This window comes from Podarcis vaucheri, assembly GCF_965113315.1.
Source record: "Podarcis vaucheri genome assembly, chromosome: 17".
Classification (NCBI taxonomy): Eukaryota; Metazoa; Chordata; class Lepidosauria; order Squamata; family Lacertidae; genus Podarcis; species Podarcis vaucheri.
Window position 1 is genome coordinate 16,444,135 of NC_138755.1, and position 19,774 is coordinate 16,463,908.

General features: G+C 42.6%; 1 protein-coding gene across 3 annotated transcripts in view; it reads right to left on the minus strand.

Moving 5' to 3' along the window:
* The window catches only part of CNTLN (centlein), a 172,862-nt gene that overhangs the window by 114,348 nt on the left and 38,740 nt on the right, over window positions 1-19,774 (minus strand). For all 3 annotated transcript variants that reach the window (XR_014214775.1, XM_082204580.1, XM_082204581.1), the window contains exons 6-8: window positions 17,890-18,023; window positions 8,198-8,360; window positions 2,387-2,578 (exon numbers count right to left, since the gene is read on the minus strand). Coding sequence is in view for 2 of the 3 variants with exons in the window: in XM_082204580.1 (XP_082060706.1) it covers window positions 2,387-2,578; window positions 8,198-8,360; window positions 17,890-18,023 (489 nt within the window). In the remaining variant the exon portion in view is untranslated. The remainder of the gene's footprint in view (window positions 1-2,386; window positions 2,579-8,197; window positions 8,361-17,889; window positions 18,024-19,774) is intronic.

The following is a 19,774-nucleotide window of genomic DNA, read 5'->3' on the forward strand; positions in this document are numbered from 1 at the left end:
ACCGTAAATAAGAGGCAAAGGTCAGAAATGCTTGATATCAGCCTTGTATTCAGCACATTTAGCTGAATACTGTCTCTGCAAATATTTTGCTAGCGATGTGGACGAAATTACTGAAATGAAAGTTAGAAATGATAACTCTTACACACACACACACACACGGGTTACTATAGGGGTGCTTATGCAGAAAATAAAATGTGTATGGATTACTCAAGAACATTATCCTAAGTACTATTATTTGAATCAGCAGGATTATCATTTGCATTTCTCAAAGGAAATAAATACATGAATAATACTCATTCCATGTGTTCACAAACCAGAGTAAATTTCAATATTTAGTTTTTTTCCAAAGGGTTGAAATAGGAAGGACGGGGGGGGGGCAAGAAACATAGTTGATTAATCTTATGGGTTTAAAACAATTGATTAAAAGAGGCACACAATTTTACCTGAAGAACTGACCACTTTGAAGAAGGGAAAGGTATTTTTTGTTTTTTACATTGAATCCCCCCCCCCCAAAAAAAGCAGGAATATGCCCATTGATCCAGAATTTCAAGATTATTTCAGGAGAAACAGCAAGTTTGTTTGCATTTTGTGGCCAGCGCTGCTAAGCATGGGTCAACTCAAGCGGGGGGTGGGGGGTGGCAGGAAACTGGACCAGGGAGAGGATGGTGCAAGTCAGGAATGGAAACCCTGGACCACCACCACCCAATGCTGTTAAGACGGCAACTTCCATCATCACTGACCATGCTGACTGTAGCTGGTGGGAGTTGGAAGCCAGAAGCACTTAAAAAGCTACAGGTATGTTATCCCTGGTGGAGAACAATATTAAGCCTGGAAAACTGCTGTTTGTCTTCACAGCAAAATGCTGGTCATGCCTAGTTCTGCTCCATCACAGAGCACCAGCAGGTGGAATGTCCTGTCTTAGAAAAGGCATTCCCTTCTGTATGAGAAAATAAGTGAAATGCCTCTCCAACAACAGTGTCCATTCTTCTTGATTTGCATTCAAATTTTTAAAAAGCCTGCTACCCAATTAATTGGACGCACATTTGAACGGACTGAAGAGTGCATAATCAACCAGTTGGTGGTATTAATTGACCAAACGTTACACCCGCAGGATTTAAAAAGTTGGTCTTCCATTGGAATGTGAAACTCTCTGGCCTATATGAACTATGTATGAACTATGCAGCTGTGCAACCTTGGTAATAGATCGGATGAGAGCCAACAAACTGAAGCTCAATCCGGATAAAACCGAGGCAGTTAGTGGGTGGTTCTCCAGAGGGGAGGTTGCCTGCTCTTGATGGGGTTACACTTCCTCTGAAGGAGTGGGTACATAACTTGGGGGTACCCTGGATCCTTTGCTGTCCCTTGAGACTCAGCTGGTAGCCCAGCTATTCCCCATTCTGGACAGGGATAGCCTAACTTCTGTCACCTATGCTCTGGTAACCTCTAGGTTTTAATTTAATTTATTACTGCAACGTGTTATATGTTGAGCTGCCTCCGAAGGCAGTTCAGAAACTTCAGCTGGTGCAGGATTCGACGGCCAGGTTACTCACTGGGGCAAGATAGTTAGAGTATATTACAGTGGTACCTCGGGTTACATACGCTTCAGGTTACACACTCTGCTAACCTAGAAATAGTGCTTCAGGTTAAGAACTTTGCTTCAGGGTGAGAACAAAAATCGGGCTCCGGCGGCGTGGCAGCAGCAGGAGGCCCCCATTAGCTAAAGTGGTGCTTCAGGTTAAGAACAGTTTCAGGTTAAGAACGGACCTCCGGAACGAATTAAGTACTTAACCCGAGGTACCACTGTACACTGATCCTGGCCCAACTGCACTTGCTACCAATTAATTTCCAGTCCCAATTCAAAGTGCTGGTTTTGAGCCATGAAGCCTTAAATGTCTCAGAACTACAATACCTCAAGGACCGCCTTTCCCCATATGAAGTGACTCAGACCCTGCAATCATCACCTGAGGTCCTTCTTTGTGTGCCCCCTCCATGAGAGGTCCAGAGGGTGGCAACGTGAGAACAGGCCTCTTTTGTGGTGGCTCCCTGTTGTGGAATGCTCTCTCCAGGGAGGCTCACCTGGCATCTTCCTTACATATCTTTAGGTGCCAGGCAAAAACATTTCTCTATAACCAGGTATTGGGCTGATCAAACATTTTATGGCCTTTTAAATGTGTTTGTGGGAGGGAGGTTATTGGTTTGTTTTTGTTTCATTATGTATTTTGTGTTCTCATTTTGTGTGTGAACAACAACAATGAAAGTGCTGCAGAAAAACTTAACTTAGTTGATGCTTGATTGTTTTATGGGTGCATGGTGTTATATCTACCAGGTTGTTCACTTGGACAGTGGGATAATTAAAAATAATATTTGCCAACAATTTTTCTCTCACCTCTTTCCTCTGTTTTGAAGGACTTTCAGGTTTTGAAAACAGAGAGCTGAGAGCCTGTTGAAGTTGTTCTTCCAGCTGACTGATATGTCGTTCTTTTTCAAGTAGTTGGTTCTGGAGAGAAGCTTGACTTTGCCGGAGCTCCAACTCACTTGCTTTGAGTTTCTCAAAACATACGGTCAATTCATTGTAAAGCTATGTTAAGATTTAAGAAATTTAAGAAAAATTTAAGATTTAAGAAAAAGTGTCATTATGAACAAGAGCATACGTTCATAAAAATGCAACTACTAGAGTGTGAAATCTAGCAACAAAATTCAGAGAACCAGTATAATTAAAACCATTTTCAACCGTTGTAAATGCTGATTCCACTCTGCCAGATTTTGTTTGAGACAGAGTTCCAATGCCTTTCATCAACACATAGAAAGAAAATGCTTGACACTGGAACTGTAGTGTACTGCCTATAGTGTACTTACCTATATTTTACACTAAGTAAATCTACAGAAGCTATTCTGCATAAAACTATCTTAGATGTAACAGCTCGCAACAATAGTATCCCATAAATCTAAATTCTACACTACTAAATGAAGGCTACAGGCCAAACCAAACATGACAGAAGCAACCATTTCTATCACATTGACATATAAATTGGGTGGGTCTAGTTTTTATAACGAAAGGTGACAGCATGTGAAAGGACCTGAATCCACCTGAACTTAATCTTGCCGTGCTCTGGCACACTTCCAGTATCAGAACTGCCCTGGGAGAAAAGAGCCGGAGATTCCTAGAATGCAGGGACGGAAGAGAGAGGGAAAGGGACAGAAAAGAAACTTGCCTCTGCAAATATCTCCTACAGAAATTAGACCACATCTACTTTATTCATGAATGGAACAGACACAGCAACAAGACAAATGCAACAAACATTTTTTGGCTGCCAGGGCTATTTTGGTCCTAAGAACATGAACTCAGCTTTAGCTTGAGGGTTACAGTTTCACATGTCACGGGTTATAGAAAATGGATGGGTAGGGTTTGTGCATACAAATGATTTTTTTCTAGTTTCTATTTAATATTTGGCAAAAATAAATAAACACAGTTCTCTGTTAATTGAAGCTACTGTATAACAAAATACCATTTCCAAGTTCTTTCCTGCACCACAGTAGCTTACTGTTATTTACATAGCAGCTAAGATGATCAGGTTTCTCTAAGCCATCTAACTTGTCTGGATAAAAATATTAAAGAGAACAAAACAAAACAAAACAAAACCTGCAGCCACCCAGCAATGCAAATGTCTACATTTGCAAAAGGCCCAACAAGTTTTCATCCTCCAAATGGCTGAAACCAGATAACAGACTTTATATTCCCCTAACAAATCAAAAGTGCAGTATTCCAAGACAACTGTCTCCCTTGCATTAGTGTGCTGGCTGGAAGAACTAGATAAGGACTTGTCAGCCACTCTATAGGCAAATTCACAGAGGAAAAGTCTTCTACGTTTCCAAATGGCATTGAGCCTATCAGCATGTACGTCCTATGATATATCGTCCCTTATAGCAAGATCAATGACCTCTGTTAGTGGTCAGATAGCCCATATGCCCAGAACCTCAGGTCATGTGACTCACTGGCATATCATTTAGGAAATAATGGAATTTGCACAGACAGACCAAGTTTATTAGGTCACACTTGATCCCATGGCTTAAAAGCTACTGCAAGCTGCCGCCTTGAACAAAAGAAGATAGGGCATAAATTGAAATAAATAAAGCTGCTCTGACAAACTTGCTGCACAATTCTGCATATATGCCTACTCGGATGTAAGTCCCAATGAGTTCAATAGCACATACCGTAATCCCTGTTGTGTGTGTATGGGATTGCAGCTTCAGGAGTGAAGGCAAATGTTTGGTAATCTCATGTGATATAAACAGACACAGAAAGCTGCCGAATACCATGTCTAATGATTGATCCATCTTCCTTTGTATCGTCTACCCTAAACTGGCGGCAGGTCCCCAGGGTTCAGATGGGAGGCATTCCCAGCCGACCTAGAGACACCAAGGGTGAAGCCCTTCCCTGCTTCTGAACAATACAGTAGTAGGCTGTAATCAGGCTGTGAGTAAGCAACTGAACGTTTGAACATTCCCATATGCCCAACATAAAAAAAATCCTGAATGAACGAACACATATGAACAAACCTTACATGTCAAAAAGAGTTACCCGAACCTTTTATATGATGTGTTAGTATCTATATATACAGGATTTGTTTTTTGTGTTTTTAAATATAGGAAATATTCAGTCTAAAGGATTTATGCGTTCAGAAATTTTTGGTAATCTTGAATTCTTGAAATGCATGACATAAATGCATAGTATGATTATTAATTCTCCACCTATATTTTAAATTTGGACAGTCTTGCACCAGATTAATCACATGAGCCCATTCACGCTTGTATCATGCTCTTAAATATAACATCTTGAGAGGCTTATAAATACATATCCAGACATAACTACAATGGAAAACATCTCCAAACTCTCAGGCGTTTTTGTAGAACATAGTCTAACCAATGATCCCAAGTTAGAAAAACTGGATGTAGGCATTCAGTTCCACACTAATATCAAGATGGGCTACACAACACTACTTCCCCTCAGTCCAAATATTTTAGGTTAGTGGGTTTATGGAAACTCATTGACATCTATTTTATACTGTATTTATAGCTCTTCTTCTCAAGAAAAGGAATTATTTTCTAAAAATGTATACCAACTATTTCACTGGTCCCAGACATACCAAGTGCTCCAGTAGCATGCTGGTTTTAATGAGACTCAATAGATTTATCCTCACCTAAGACTCAAGGTGGTGAGTCTTAAATCAATACTAAGGATAATAAGACAACAAGAGTTTCTCGGTCTCCAGACTACCTTATCAGCACACTCTGAAATTTACAGTTTAAAAGTTTTGTTTCAAAATGCAGCACTTCCCTTCAGCGAGGTCTTGGCTGCCTAGCTATTTATTAATTGGTCTGATTGAAAATCTCATAAAGGAAAGCTTTCTCAATGGTCCAAAAGTAACAGTTTGCTCCCAAACAGGAAACTAAGTTTAAATCCTAGACCACATCTGTATTTCCTCTATCTACAGAAATTGGGACCAGCAACACGGATAAACAAAGTGTCTTCGATGTACTCAATCAAGTGTTGTTTTTCAAAGCTTGCTCAAATGAGCTTGATAAACCCGAAATGAACTTGACCAGCTCTCCAAATATAAATCCATGGTCACATCATTAGCTTGAAAGGACATCACACTTGTTTGTCCGAAGCCTAGAGAAAGAGGGAGAACAAAAACAGGCTTGACTTTCCAAGTGGATCAAGAGAACAGATTTTATAAGGATAGAAACAGATAATTAAACAATCGGTCTGTAAGCACTTAGAAGAGGATGCTGTGATAACTAAGAGCCTGCAAGAGTTTCTCAAAAACAGGTCATGTCAGGCAAATCTTATTTTTTTGATAGAGTTACCAGCTTGGCTGACAGGGGAATGCAGTGGTTGTAACGTATCTTGATTTCAGTAAGGCTTTCAACAAAGTCCCTCATGACAGTCTTGCAGAGATGGTGGTAAAATATGGGCTAGACGATATTACTATTAGTGGATTTGTAGCTGTTGACTGACCAAACCCAAAGAGTGCTCACCAACGGTTCCACGTCATCCAGGAAAAAAGTAAGAAGTACCACAGGGTTCTGGCCTTGGCCCAATGTTGTTCAACATCTTTATAAATTACTTGGATGAAGGAATAGAGCAAATGCTAGTCATTGTTATTATTTTTACACTAAACTGGGATAGGTAATACCACAGAAAATACAATCAGGATTGGAGAACTGGGCCAAAACTAACAAAATGAATTTCAATATGGACAACTGTAAATGCAGACAGTTAGGCAGGAATAATGAGTTCCACAAATATAGGCTGGAGGACACCTGGCTTGGAGGCAGGACATGTGAAAAGGATCTAGGGGTCTTAGTAGACCACAATATGAACAGTGTTGATGCACCAGAAAATAAAAGAAAAAAAGCTAATGCAATTCTAAGCTGCATCAACAGAAGTACAGCATCCAGATCAAAAGAAATAATAATACCATTGGGGAGGCATGATTATAACCTTGCATATGAAGACTGCTGATTTTGACAGGTATTCTACTTTTCAGGCTGCTGACATATTTAGGTTTTTGTAAACCTTCATTGGCTTCTAACCTGCTGTCTCTGTTCCTAATTTTAATTTTAATCAGTTTTACACTGTTTCTTGTATGTGATGAAGTGCCACATAGTGTTCATTCTGCAGGAAACTGAACCTTTTAGTGTGGTAGCACCCAATCCTTGGAACTCCCTTCCCATTAATATAGACCATGTTAATCTTGTTTTCAGTGCCTACAAAAACCTCCCCCCCACACACACACAGCAAGCCCACCCAAACATGTAATTTTGGTGTGCAATTTTAAACACATTGTATAACTGCTATAAAGTATAACTGCTTTGAAAATTCTAGGGTTTTTTAATGTAAGTTGTTCTACATGTTCGTTTTATTTGTTTTGTTAATGAATATTTTAGATTGTCTTTTATAAATCTCTGTTCTATGTTGATCAGACCACAACTAGAATACTGTGTCCAATTCTGGGCACCACAATTTAAGAAGGATGTTGACAAGCTGGAATGTGTGAGGAGGGCAACCAAGATGATGGTCTGGAAACAAAGCCTTAGGAGGAGTGTTTGAAGGAGCTGGGTATGTTTAGCCTGGAAAAGAGGAGACTGAGAGGAGATATGAAAGCCATCTTCAAATATCTCAAGGGCTGTCACATGGAAGAGGGAGCAAGCTTGTTTTCTCCTCCTCTAGAGTGGTGGACTCAAACCAATGGCTTCAAGTTACAAGAAAGGATATTCCAACTAAATATTTGGGGGAAACTTTCTGAGAGTAAGAGCTGTACAGCAGTGGAACAGACCCCATGAGAGGTTGTGGACTCTTCTCCCTTGGAAGTTTTTGATCAGAGGTTGGATGGCCATCTGTCATGGATGCTTTAGCTGAGATTCTGGCATTGTAGGGGGCTGGACTAGATGACTCTTGGGTCCCTCCCAACTCTATGATTCTATAGTGTAAGTGGTATATACATTTTGTTAATTAAAATAAACAGATAAAAAAAGGAAAAAGAAACACAGCAAACTGGTGCACACTGATTGTGCTATATTTTCCCCGTCTGGAAACAGGAGTGTCGAATTATATGTCCTCCCTTCCTCAGCTGCAAAGAGAAAGATGTCAATAACAGTGTGGTAGTGATGAGGACAGGGACACAGATGGCGCTGTGGGTTAAACCACAGAACCTAGGACTTGCCGATCAGAAGGTCGGCGGTTCGAATCCCTGCAATGGGGTGAGCTCTCGTTGCTCGGTCCCTGCTCATGCCAACCTAGCAGTTCGAAAGCACGTCAAAGTGCAAGTAGATAAATAGGTACCACTCCGGCGGGAAGGTAAACGGCGTTTCCGTGCGCTGCTCTGGTTTGTCAGAAGTGGCTTAGTCATGCTGGCCAGATGACCCGGAAGCTGTATGCCGGCTCCCTCGGCCAATAAAGCGAGATGAGCGCCGAAACCCCAGAGTCGGTCACAACTGGACCTAATGGTCAGGGGTCCCTTTACTTTACCTTAGTGATGAGGCCAAGGGCAGTGATGGAACAAGCTATTTGCCACTGACCTTCAATGACTACTCACACAAGTCCAACCACATATTGCACTTATAGTGAAGGTGACACTTTTGCAAAGCTTTGCCCTTGTAAAGAAGGAAACGCACTTTCGGAGCGCCTACATACTTTTTGATATGATATTGTTTCAGCTGTGTGAGCATCTTCCTGAGTTCTCAGTACTTTTTGCGTATCCATATTGAGAGCCTGAAGCTGCTGGATCAGCTCTGCCTGCTGTGCTGCATGTTCAGTGTTTTGTTTGTAGAGATTCTGCAGCTCCTGCAACTCCTTCCTGTGCAAAGCAAGCAAGAAACAAGAAACTTGAGCAAAAGAAATATTGCAATCATCTCAATTAAACACTTATGTTAGCTGTTTTTATGTGAAAATCTTCCATTCTCATCTATCGTTTCAGATTCATTGAGTGATAAGAAAGAGTGATAAACTAAAAAGAAAAGAAATATAAACTGTAATGTCAGTTTTCATTTTAATTCATTTCAGCAATATGAATGGTAAAATAAATGGACTTCAACAAGTTCTCACAGAAAAACTTGCAGTTCTCCTTTCATTATTCAATATACTTTTTAAAGCAAAAACATAAGAAGGGATACATGCAAGTGACTTTCACTGTTTTTATTCATACCTTTTTTGATTCCTGATAAAATATGCTTGCAGTAAAAATGTCCTACTAAGGAGTTTATGTAACAGAACACATAACATAACACATAACAGAACACATGTAACAGAACTAGTCCAAAGAGGTGTTGTGAAACTTCTTGTGATGTTTAAGGAATTGGAAAGACCCACCTTATATCAGGCCAAAGACAGGGGGTAGAATTCAACGTAGTGCTAAGCAGACCACTCTGCCAGTGCAAACATTTCTACTTGTCTGAAATCAATAAACATGACTATGCTAGACTGAATAATATTAACAGGTCTATTCTGTGTAAAACTTTGTTGAATACCACTCAAAGAAGGCTTAGCTTTTGAATTTCTGATTTTCCATTCTACTATATAGCAAAAATGTTTAGCAATTCAGAATTTCCTATGAGAGCAGATATGTGATCATTAAAAGCACAGCTAAAAACAGTGGTTCCGTTTGATTTATATATTTTGATCTTGCTTTTTATTTTCAGTATTCTTTGTATCTATTTAGGATCTTAAGATTTTAAAAATTTAAAATCTTAGCTTCTCTTTATTACAGAGGAACAACATTTTGTGTAGATTTACCGTATGAATCAGGTACTTAATGCCATTAAAATAGCATGCTGTTTACAGAAACAAACAGACAGAAACATTGTTATGTGTCCACTTAAACCCAAAGGAGGAAAGAAATTCAGATGACAGGGACATGAATTATGTAACAGAACAAACAGAAGACTCAAGAGAATTAATATGCTAACAGATAGTTGACAAAATAATGCCTTTTACTACTGGAAGAATGGAAACATATGCTAAATGCTCAGTAGCATAAAGGCAGCCAGTGGAAATTATGACTCCCTACTAGTGAAACTGTTAAAACCTGTGCAGCAATGTTATGCACTAGCTACAGTTTCTAGACTGCCTTCAAGGGTAACCCATATGGAGTGCATTACAGTAATCCAAATGGGAGATCTTGGAGCAAGCAAAACTGCCACCAGGGAATCTCAATCCAGGAATGACCACAGCTGCTAAACAAACCTGGGTCTCTAGTGAAGTTATTGGGTTTAGGAGCATTCTTGAACTACACACTTGCTCCTTTACAACTCCCTCCAGAAAAGCCCAAACATCCAATTCTCAGACATGAGAACTGCCCACCAACAGTGCCGCCATTTTGTCAAGATGCGGTTTCAGTTTTTTAGCCCTCTTCCAGCTCGCCAATGCCTTCCAGTACCGGGTTTGGATGATATGTAGATGCATAATACAGATAACGTTAGCTATCAGTGTATTGGTGGTGCAGACTCTCAGTCTCCCTGGCAACCTCACCCAGCTCTATATCTAGATGTTACATGGTACTGGGGACAAGGAGGAAACCTGTGGGACCCCACAGCGTAACTGCCACGAGGGCCAAGCAGAAGTAATCCAATGCTATTCTCTGGAAGTGGCCCTGGAAGTAGCAGCAAAAACACCTTAACCCTGTGACCCCAACCATTGGATGGGGGGGGGAGGTGGGGTGATTGTATCAAAAGCCACAAGGCCAACATACTTGAACTCCCCCATCTCTCACAAAACAGGTGATCAACCAGATTAACCAAAGCTGTCTTGGTACGAAAACCAAAGCCAGGTGAAAATGGGTGAAGATAACCTGTTTCTTCGTCCAAGTACATCTGAAGCTGCACAACCACAAGCCTCTTGAGTACCTTGCAAAAGTAGGACTGAATTACCAGGAAATACAAGAGAAACTGCCTGTGACAATTCTATATTGACTATTTTTGATGGCTCTTTTCACCCTTGCTGTGGAACAGCTTTCCCAGGGAGGCTAACTTCAGGATATCATTTCAGGAACAGGGAAAGGTCTTTTTTATTTTCCAATGCCTTTTAATTGACTGCTAGTTTTTTAGGCAATTTATCTTTACAACACATTTTTAATCTGTTCAATTTTACTGGATGAATTTTTAATTAAACTTTATTGTAGGCTGTCTTGTAAACCTACAAATAGGAAGGTCTATAAATACCAGAAAAGAGCACTTTGTGCTATGAAAACTTATGCCATAATTAGTCTGTTAGTATAGTATTTAAAGTGCCACAATAGTCTTTCTTTTAAATAACTAATTTTTCAAACTTGTATTTAAACTTTGGGGTGTTTCAAACTCAGCAGGGAAGTTCCATGGTGCTAGCAAAAATCTGCCTATGTGCAATCCGCTCTAGATTATATTCATAGCCCAACTTGCACGGTGAAACTATCTTGTGCACAAACTGGATGTGTTATGCCAGTTATAACTTCCCCAACAGTGAGGGGTCGCTTGCTTGAAACACCAATTACAAGTATATCATGTGCTGAGATTCCTGGCACTGGTATAATGTGGTCTGCCCTGCACTTCCGAATGTTTCCATTCTGCATTGCTTATGATCTCCTTGGGGGTCCCCTAAAGAAATGCAGGTAATAGAATGGAGGCTAGATTAACGTTAGCTATTGATTTAAGGATGATGAAACCCACTGGACTCTATGCTGATCTCAAGTTTTCAATATCCCCTCTCCTAATTTAACTTTGTGGAGTTGCTTCAAGGATCTCCCTGTTTAAAAATGATTATTATCATTTCTCACAAAAAACACCATGTATTATCATTTGCTCTTTCTGAAGCAAGTATCTGCTCTCAGGTGCTACAACAATGCACTTTAATTAAATTAACATTTCCCTGATGCAGATACCAATGTCAGTAAAATCTGATACCTAAAATGGAATTATTGCCCTTTCTCCCCACTTCTGAAATTTGCCATGGAGGGCACCAGACTGGTGGACGAAGTGAGGATTTTCTATGGGTGTGTGTGTGTGTGTATGAAAGAGCTTTAGGTCAGGCAGCTGCTCTGTTCATTCCCACAGCTGCTGAAGTCAAAGCCTTCTCCTGCCGAGCGAACTTTCATAGAAAGCACAGTCATTACATTGTAAGAAGAGATAGAGCAGCCAAGCAGCAGGGATGCTGCAGTTGATCACAGGATACTTTTCAAAACCTAGCAGTTTTAATGGAGCCTCGCAAAGACTATAAAAGGAAGAGACCTCAAAGCTCACAATTCCAAGCATTTATCTGCAAATTTCAAGGTTAATGCCCTACAAGTAAATGTCTAAACAACAAAGCAGAACAAAGGACCTGAGCATAAGCGACAGGGTTGCTAGTACGTGGTTCGCTGCTTCAGCTGTAATTCTGCTGGGTGCACAGCTCAACTTTGCAGGTTTCTGAACATGCATGGACTGAATAAAGTAGTAATTTTGCCAAAATAATACAAACAAGAAAGGGATACATTTACATTTATACCAGTTCCTATCATGCAAATACAGAGACTAGGGGAGGTAATTAAAAGCAATGACGTCATTCTTCCCCTATTAGTTTTCTTGCCAAGTAATAAAGGTAGGCATTGCCATTTTGTGATGTAGCCAACGCAACACAATTTTAGCAGAGGAAGCTCCCCGCAACATAGTGGAATAATACCAAAGATCACTGAACACAGATTAATGCCTTAAGCTTTAGTCATCAAGTGGTGTGCACAGTCTAAACCATGTGGGTGACTGAAAATGGGGATTCAAGTGGTTTTGAGAACCCTGGTTAATTGAGCCATGGTTAACTTAGCCGTACGCTGGGGCAGTGCTAATGCCAGCACTTGAAACGGGGTGTTAATTTGAGGTAGAGGAAGGAGCATCCATTCCTGAAGCTGATTTCAGAATCTGCACATTGTGAGCTGTAGGGAGCCAATAATAGGTATGCACCACAGACAATGAAAAGATACAGCAAGAAATAAAAAGAATTTTAAGTTGGACAATTGGAGAAGCAATGGGGGAGGGTTCAGAAAGAACTTCACCACATCCTTCGCAGCTTCTTTGCAAAGCAAGTATGTCAGAGTTTCACTTGGGCTCCCATTCCAAGCACCCAGTTCAAAGGAGCGTTGGTTTTCACACCTGAACTGAATATTAAGTCCTGTGAATCTTAGTGGTTTCAAACTTCAAGTGCAACTTTCCAAAGTTTAATATAAGCAGCTGCCACCAATTCGGATGCTAGATGTGGCAATTATGAACATACATCATGCCCATGGTATCTGTCATCCTCAGAATAACCCTTGCTGATATTTTGTAGATTTCTTACTGGTATACTAACAACAAGTATTGTAGATCTTTCACGGTCATAGTTGTATGTTTATTTATAGGTACAGAATAAGAGCCTTATAGGGTTATAAGCAATGAATATCATGCTAATTTCTTCAACACTACTATCAGGAGATTTCTTGCCCCTTCCTACTTGCATAGTGAACTGCATTATCTTTTTCTTGGCTTTGTGCACTGTAAAGACGGACAATTCTGTCACCACCACACAAGTTCCTTGAAGGCTACTTATTGCCATGGACATCGTATAGAAGAATTACTGCCTAGAATATAAAGTGCAAATGTTCCAGAGGGGCAGCTGTGTTAACAGTGCAAACCTTTGCATGTTTTGCTTCTGAGTCTCACAATGTCCCCAATGGGTAAACATTCCAATGCCGGCCTGAGGACAGGACTGTTACTGCAGAAACAAGGAGGAGGTTTGTGACACATTAAACGAAGACCTATCGTGGCACAATCTTCCACGGACAAGAGCCCACTTCATCACTGCATGCATGTAAAATTGTTCTGAAAGAGCTGCACTGGCTGTCAGATACTGAGCAAAGTTTGAGGTTTAAGTACAGGCTTATAAAGCCTTAAATAACCAGGTGATTTGAGCGAATTTCATTCTCCCACAATGACCAATCTGATTGCTGTGAACTGTGGAAGCATCCCTCTTAACCAGACCACAGCCTTCAGATGTCTACCTCAAAGGGGTGCAGGATTTCACCATGTGGCACCTCCCTTACAAGTTGATCTCCCTCTGGAGCAGGCCACTGATTATTGGGTTTTTATTCAGGTAGGTAGCCACGTTGGTCTGACGCAGTCGAAATACAGTGGTGCCTCGCAAGACGAAATTAATTCGTTCCGCAATTCTCTTCGTCTTGCGGTTTTTTCGTCTTGCGATGCATGGTTTCCCATAGGAATGCATTGAAAATCAATTAATGCGTTCCTAGGGAAACCGCCTTCAGACCAGGTCCGGGGACAGTCTGTCCCCGGACCTCTTCTGAAGGCTGGGGGGGGGGACAAGGGCTTTTCTTCCCACCCCCAGCATTTTAAAAAACCCTGGGACAGCGGAGGACTTCTCCGCTGTCCGGGCGATCTTAAAATGCTGGCGGGCGGCATTTTAAAATCGCCCCGGACAGCGGAGGACTTCTCCGCTGTCAAGGGCGATTTAAAAGCCCCTGGGAAGGCAGGCAGGGGGGACAAAGACTTTTGCCCCCCGCCAGCCTTCAGAAGAGGTCCTGGGGGCAGCGGGAAGCGAAGCGCTTCGCTTCCCCGCTTCCCCCCGACGTCTTTTGCAGCAAGGGGCTGCGGGGAGATCGCTATCTCCCCGCAACCCCTTGCTTCAGAAGAGGTCCTGGGGGCAGCGGGAAGCGAAGCGCTTCGCTTCCCCGCTTCCCCCGGTCTTTTGCAGCAAGGGGCTGCGGGGAGATCGCTATCTCCCCGCAACCCCTTGCTTCAGAAGAGGTCCTGGGGGCAGCGGGAAGCGAAGCGCTTCGCTTCCCCGCTTCCCCCCGACGTCTTTTGCAGCAAGGGGCTGTGGGGAGATCGCTATCTCCCCGCAACCCCTTGCTTCAGAAGAGGTCCTGGGGGCAGCGGGAAGCGAAGCGCTTCGCTTCCCCGCTTCCCCCAGTCTTTTGCAGCAAGGGGCTGCAGGGAGATCGCTATCTCCCCGCAACCCCTTGCTTCAGAAGAGATCCTGGGGGCAGCGGGAAGCGAAGCGCTTCGCTTCCCCGCTTCCGCCCGACGTCTTTTGCAGCAAGGGGCTGCGGGGAGATCGCTATCTCCCCGCAACCCCTTGCTTCAGAAGAGGTCCTGGGGGCAGCGGGAAGCGAAGCGCTTCGCTTCCCCGCTTCCCCCGGTCTTTTGCAGCAAGGGGCTGCGGGGAGATCGCTATCTCCCCGCAACCCCTTGCTTCAGAAGAGGTCCTGGGGGCAGCGGGAAGCGAAGCGCTTCGCTTCCCCGCTTCCCCCGGTCTTTTGCAGCAAGGGGCTGCGGGGAGATCGCTATCTCCCCGCAACCCCTTGCTTCAGAAGAGGTCCTGGGGGCAGCGGGAAGCGAAGCGCTTCGCTTCCCCGCTTCCCCCGGTCTTTTGCAGCAAGGGGCTGCGGGGAGATCGCTATCTCCCCGCAACCCCTTGCTTCAGAAGAGGTCCTGGGGGCAGCGGGAAGCGAAGCGCTTCGCTTCCCCGCTTCCCCCGGTCTTTTGCAGCAAGGGGCTGCAGGGAGATCGCTATCTCCCTGCAACCCCTTGCTTCAGAAGAGGTCCGGGGGCAACGGGAAGCGAAGCGCTTCTTCCCCGCTTCCCCCCGACGTCTTTTGCAGCAAGGGGCTGCGGGGAGATTGCTATCTCCCCGCGGCCCCTTGCTTCAAAAGAGAAGACCCGCTGTCCCCGGGGGCAAGCTTCGTTTTGCGAAGCAAGCCCATAGGGAAATTCGTCTTGCGAGGCAACTCGAAAACGAAAAAACCTTTCGTTTTGCGAGTTTTTCGTCTCGCGAGGCGTTCGTCTTGCGGGGTACCACTGTACTGTATTTTTTGCACCATAACACTCACTTTTTTCCTCCTAGAAAGTAAGGGAAATGTATGTGCGTGTTATGGAGGGAATGCCTACGGGTGGCGGGGGGGGGGGGATCTGCTGCAGTCCTGAGCAGAGGATCCATGGTTCCCCTTCCTTCCCTCCTCTGTGGCTCGCTTTGAAACAGCAAAGCAGGAGAAGAGCCGCTGAGTGGAGAGGAGAGAGGGACAGAGACCCTGCTTGCTTTAAAGGAGCAAAGCGGGAGAGGAGAGGAGCCGCTTACACAAGTGTAAGCGGCTCCTCTCCGGTTGGTTCCTTTAAAGCAAGCAGGCTGTCTGTTCCTCTCTCCTCCCCACTCAGCTCGCTACATAGCAGCAAAGTTTTTCAGCTCGCTAAGCCGGGGAGGAGCAGGGAGGAGGGAGAAAAGCAGAGCCTGCTTGCTTTAAAGGAGCAAAGTGGGAGAGGAGAGGAGCCTTCTCCCCTTATACCCCTCTTCTTCATTATTAGCAGCATCCTTCTCCACCCAGGCGTGTTCCTTCTCCCCTTAAACCCCTCTTCTGCATTATTAGCAGCATCCTTCTCCACCCACCCCACGCATGTTCCTTCTCCCCTTAAACCCCTCTTCTGCATTATTAGCAGCATTCTTCTCCACACACCCCACGCGTGCTCCTTGTCCCTTGAGTGCTTTTCCTTCCCTCCCCACTTAAAACGTGGTTACAAAGCACGGATCCACATGGATCCTCAGGATTTTTGCACTGGGTCACCCCAAATTCACCATCAGATCACATAGCATGTCCATGGCTACATCTTGCACCAAAAAAAAATCACACACCCACTGTTGCCTGGGGCCGCAGTGGTGCAAAAACATGGTTACAAAGCATGGATCCACATGGATCCTCAGGATTTTTGCACTGGGCTACTCCAAACTCACTGTCAGATCACATGTCTGTGGCCACAGCATGAACCACAAAACTCATACATCCACTGTTTCGTTTAGAATATTTTTTTTTCTTGTTTTCCTCCTCTAAAAACTACGTGCGTGCTATAGAGCGAAAAATACGTATATAAAAAAATTGTCCAGTAGCACCTTAGAGACCAACTAAGTTTGTTCTGGGTATAAGCTTTTGTGTGCATGCACACTTCTTCAGACACACTGGTTTTTTATTGTTATTGTTAAATGTCCTATAAACTGCTTTTGTATTTATTTGAAATGAAAGGTAGTATGCAAATAATAGAAATCTATCTTCTGTGTGCATGCGCATATATGTTTAAATTCATGCACATAGAGAAAAGTTACAGAACGGCCATGGGAGAAAATAAAATTGCAAAACAAGGGTGGCCAACCTGTGACTCTCAAGGTATTGTTTAACTACAACTTCTGTCAGTACCAGCTACCATAGCCAGTGTGCAGAGATGATGAGAGTTGTAGCAACTTGTAGTAAAGAGTGGAAGCAACCGGAAGAGGCATCATGGCATTTCTATGGAAAGCTAAATGTATGCTAGATAAGCACAGTGGCCATTCAGAACATCAGTATTTGGAGATGATATAAGCTCTTTCCAGGCATTATGCCTGAACAGATAATGCCAACTTGAGCAGGGAGCAGCAGCAATATGTGTCGTACCAGCACTACCCAAAAGGTTCCTGCATTGGTGGGATAGCTTCAAGGGGTTCTGAAGTGTTTCCAGGAAAGATGTCTTAGGTTTAGTCCCCTGCTGTGAGGTAGAAAGGAGTGTGGCTCAAGAACAAACTAATTTGCCTAGCCATTGACTGCCAGCTCACATCCAAAATATGGCCACTGTCTGCACAATCTATGCACACTTAATACGGGACATCATCTGCAGCAACACTGTGATTGGTGATTGCGAGACAGTTCCTAGGGGTTCTGAGTGGCTGTCATCATTAATACGTTCCCTCATTTTTCTACTGCTGTTAATTGTGCTTGGACATTTCTTTGGGGACAGCATAAGATTCCAATTATTTACACTGATCTAAGCTCCCGCATAGCAACAGTCGTATTAGCCGAAACGTAAGTTTGCCCTGCTTGTGCTTCTTGGTTCAGACTTGCCTTACGTGTCAGTCATATTTCATACATGCAGTATTAATCCTCATGATCCAACTTAATATGTGAAACGCTCAGATAAAGCTAAAATCACAACGTTTTAAACCTTTAGCAGCAGACTCCTGCTGACCTGTCAGACTTAACTCTAATTAAAAAGTGAAAGTTAGGCTTCAAACTTTTGTCAGTTTCGGGCATTTAGCCTCTCAAATTAATTGCTTATGTTACTAATCATATTGATGTTTTGTGACTTGCAGCAGAGACTGAGAACTCTTTGACCCAATGCTAATTAGAGATGTGCAATTTTTAAATAATGTCCATAACAGAAGTCAAAAGGCATTGAGATAGTCTGCGTAAACAGTACATTCTAAACTTTTTTCATAATGCGCAAAACATACTACAAAAAGCAAACCATTTAATGTTGCACCATAATCGTTATCATGGGAATGCTCACAAGCCCTTTATAAAAACACTGCACACATACCTAGTTCTGGCCACATCCAAGTCTTTTTGTGTTAGTTCAGTCTGCTTAACACCCAGCTGAGATGCCAGATCATTGCATTTGCTGTGTAAGGTTTCCATTTGCCCACTTGCCTCTGTTAAATCAGCTTCCAAATTCTGGAAAACATATATTATGCTATAGACAAAATTAAACAAGAAATGAAAGGATGCACATCATTATAACAGGATCAAAAATAGTATCGATTTTTGCGCCTTTTTAAGAAAACAACACCCTGCTCTTCTGTATTTAGAAAACTCCAAGCTGCGTAAAAGAATTTTTAAAAAAAATGTAATTCAAATTACTAAAATCAGCCATAACCAACAGCAGGATAAAACAATTCAACATCAATAGGGAGGTGGAACTTCAACTCACACTAAAAGCTTAGCAAACTAAAATGGTATCTGCAGCTAGATTAAATAATAGTGTGGGCAGTAAAACAACCCTCATCACATCATGGAAGCTTGGCTCTTTGATTTAAGTTCTGTCTACCAAGAAAACTCTGCAACTCCAATTAATTCATAGATAATTAGTTACCGGATCAAACTAAGAATGGCAAACTCATGGCTCAAAAGTTTCATGTGGGTGCCAAAAAAGAGCTGCTGTAGATGGTGGCTTTTTGTTGTAAATGAAATTAACATAGCCTTTTTGCTGCAGAGCCAAAACTGCTTAATACAGGTCTGCTATTCACAATGCAATGATAGCATCCACTTCAAAAAATTAAAAGTAACATCATCACACACAAATTCAGAGCATAACATCAGCTCATAGAATCATAGAAGTGGAAGGGACCACAAGGGTCATCTAGTTCAATCCCCTGCAATGCAGGAATATTTTGCCCGACGTGGAACTCGAATCCATGACCCAACTCTACCAACTGAGCTATTCATTTTTAATGTGATACCTGACCATGTAGACACGTGTGTTTTTACAGAAGTCATTTCCAAAGCTAGAAGGTTAAAACCACAATGTTCCTTCCATGAGGAGAAGGACTCTCTCTGTTTGTGGGAAGGTTGCAGAGGGAATCAGCAAAAATCACTTCCTCCCTTGCTTCCTCTAGTAGGAACACCCCATGAGCAAAGTTCATGGGAACTCTGCATCCAACCTGTAGGAAGAAGCAGTAGTAGACAGATGTGGCACAAAGATTTTTGTTGTGGATTTGACTACTGATGCAAAATTAGCATTGGAAATACAGTATCTGGCACTTTTTAAAAAAAAGGGGAAACAGGGGAGCCTTAAGTAGTACCAACAAGTAGTTCAACAAGAATGGTGCATCTGGACACCACTGAGATCTGTCACTAGACAAATTTTGGAAAACCTTTTTTTTTTTTAACAAGGTACAAGCTATCCATGAGAAAACTTAGAAGTGGAGCAATAAACCCTCTCCACCACCACCCATAATCAGATCACATAAATAAGATCAGTATGGATGCACCCAGAGTAGACTGTATTTAATGAATAACTGCTAAATGAAATCATCACACATTATTTCTCAATGGTTTCTGAAATGTTATTGGCCTTGTTAAGTTTGCTGGACATCACATAAGAACAAGTCACTGTTGTGAACTGATATAAAGTCTTCTGGTTTGGGCTTCTTATCTTGACTCACAATAAGGAATTATGTCTTGCTTGGTTCAGGTGGGACTTATGGAAAGCTGAGGTGCATCAGGCATAAGGATGCACAGACTCATGGGTTCTTGATGCTCTAGATGCTGACAGTGTCAACTGGCCAGAGGTTCTACCAAGTGCCCCTAGAAAAAAAGAAAAAATCCCTTTTTCCTCCCTGATTCCACCATATTTCTTACTGTTCCCCGACCACCATCATACACACACCTTGCCATGAGGCTATAGAGTTTCCATATTTCTAGTA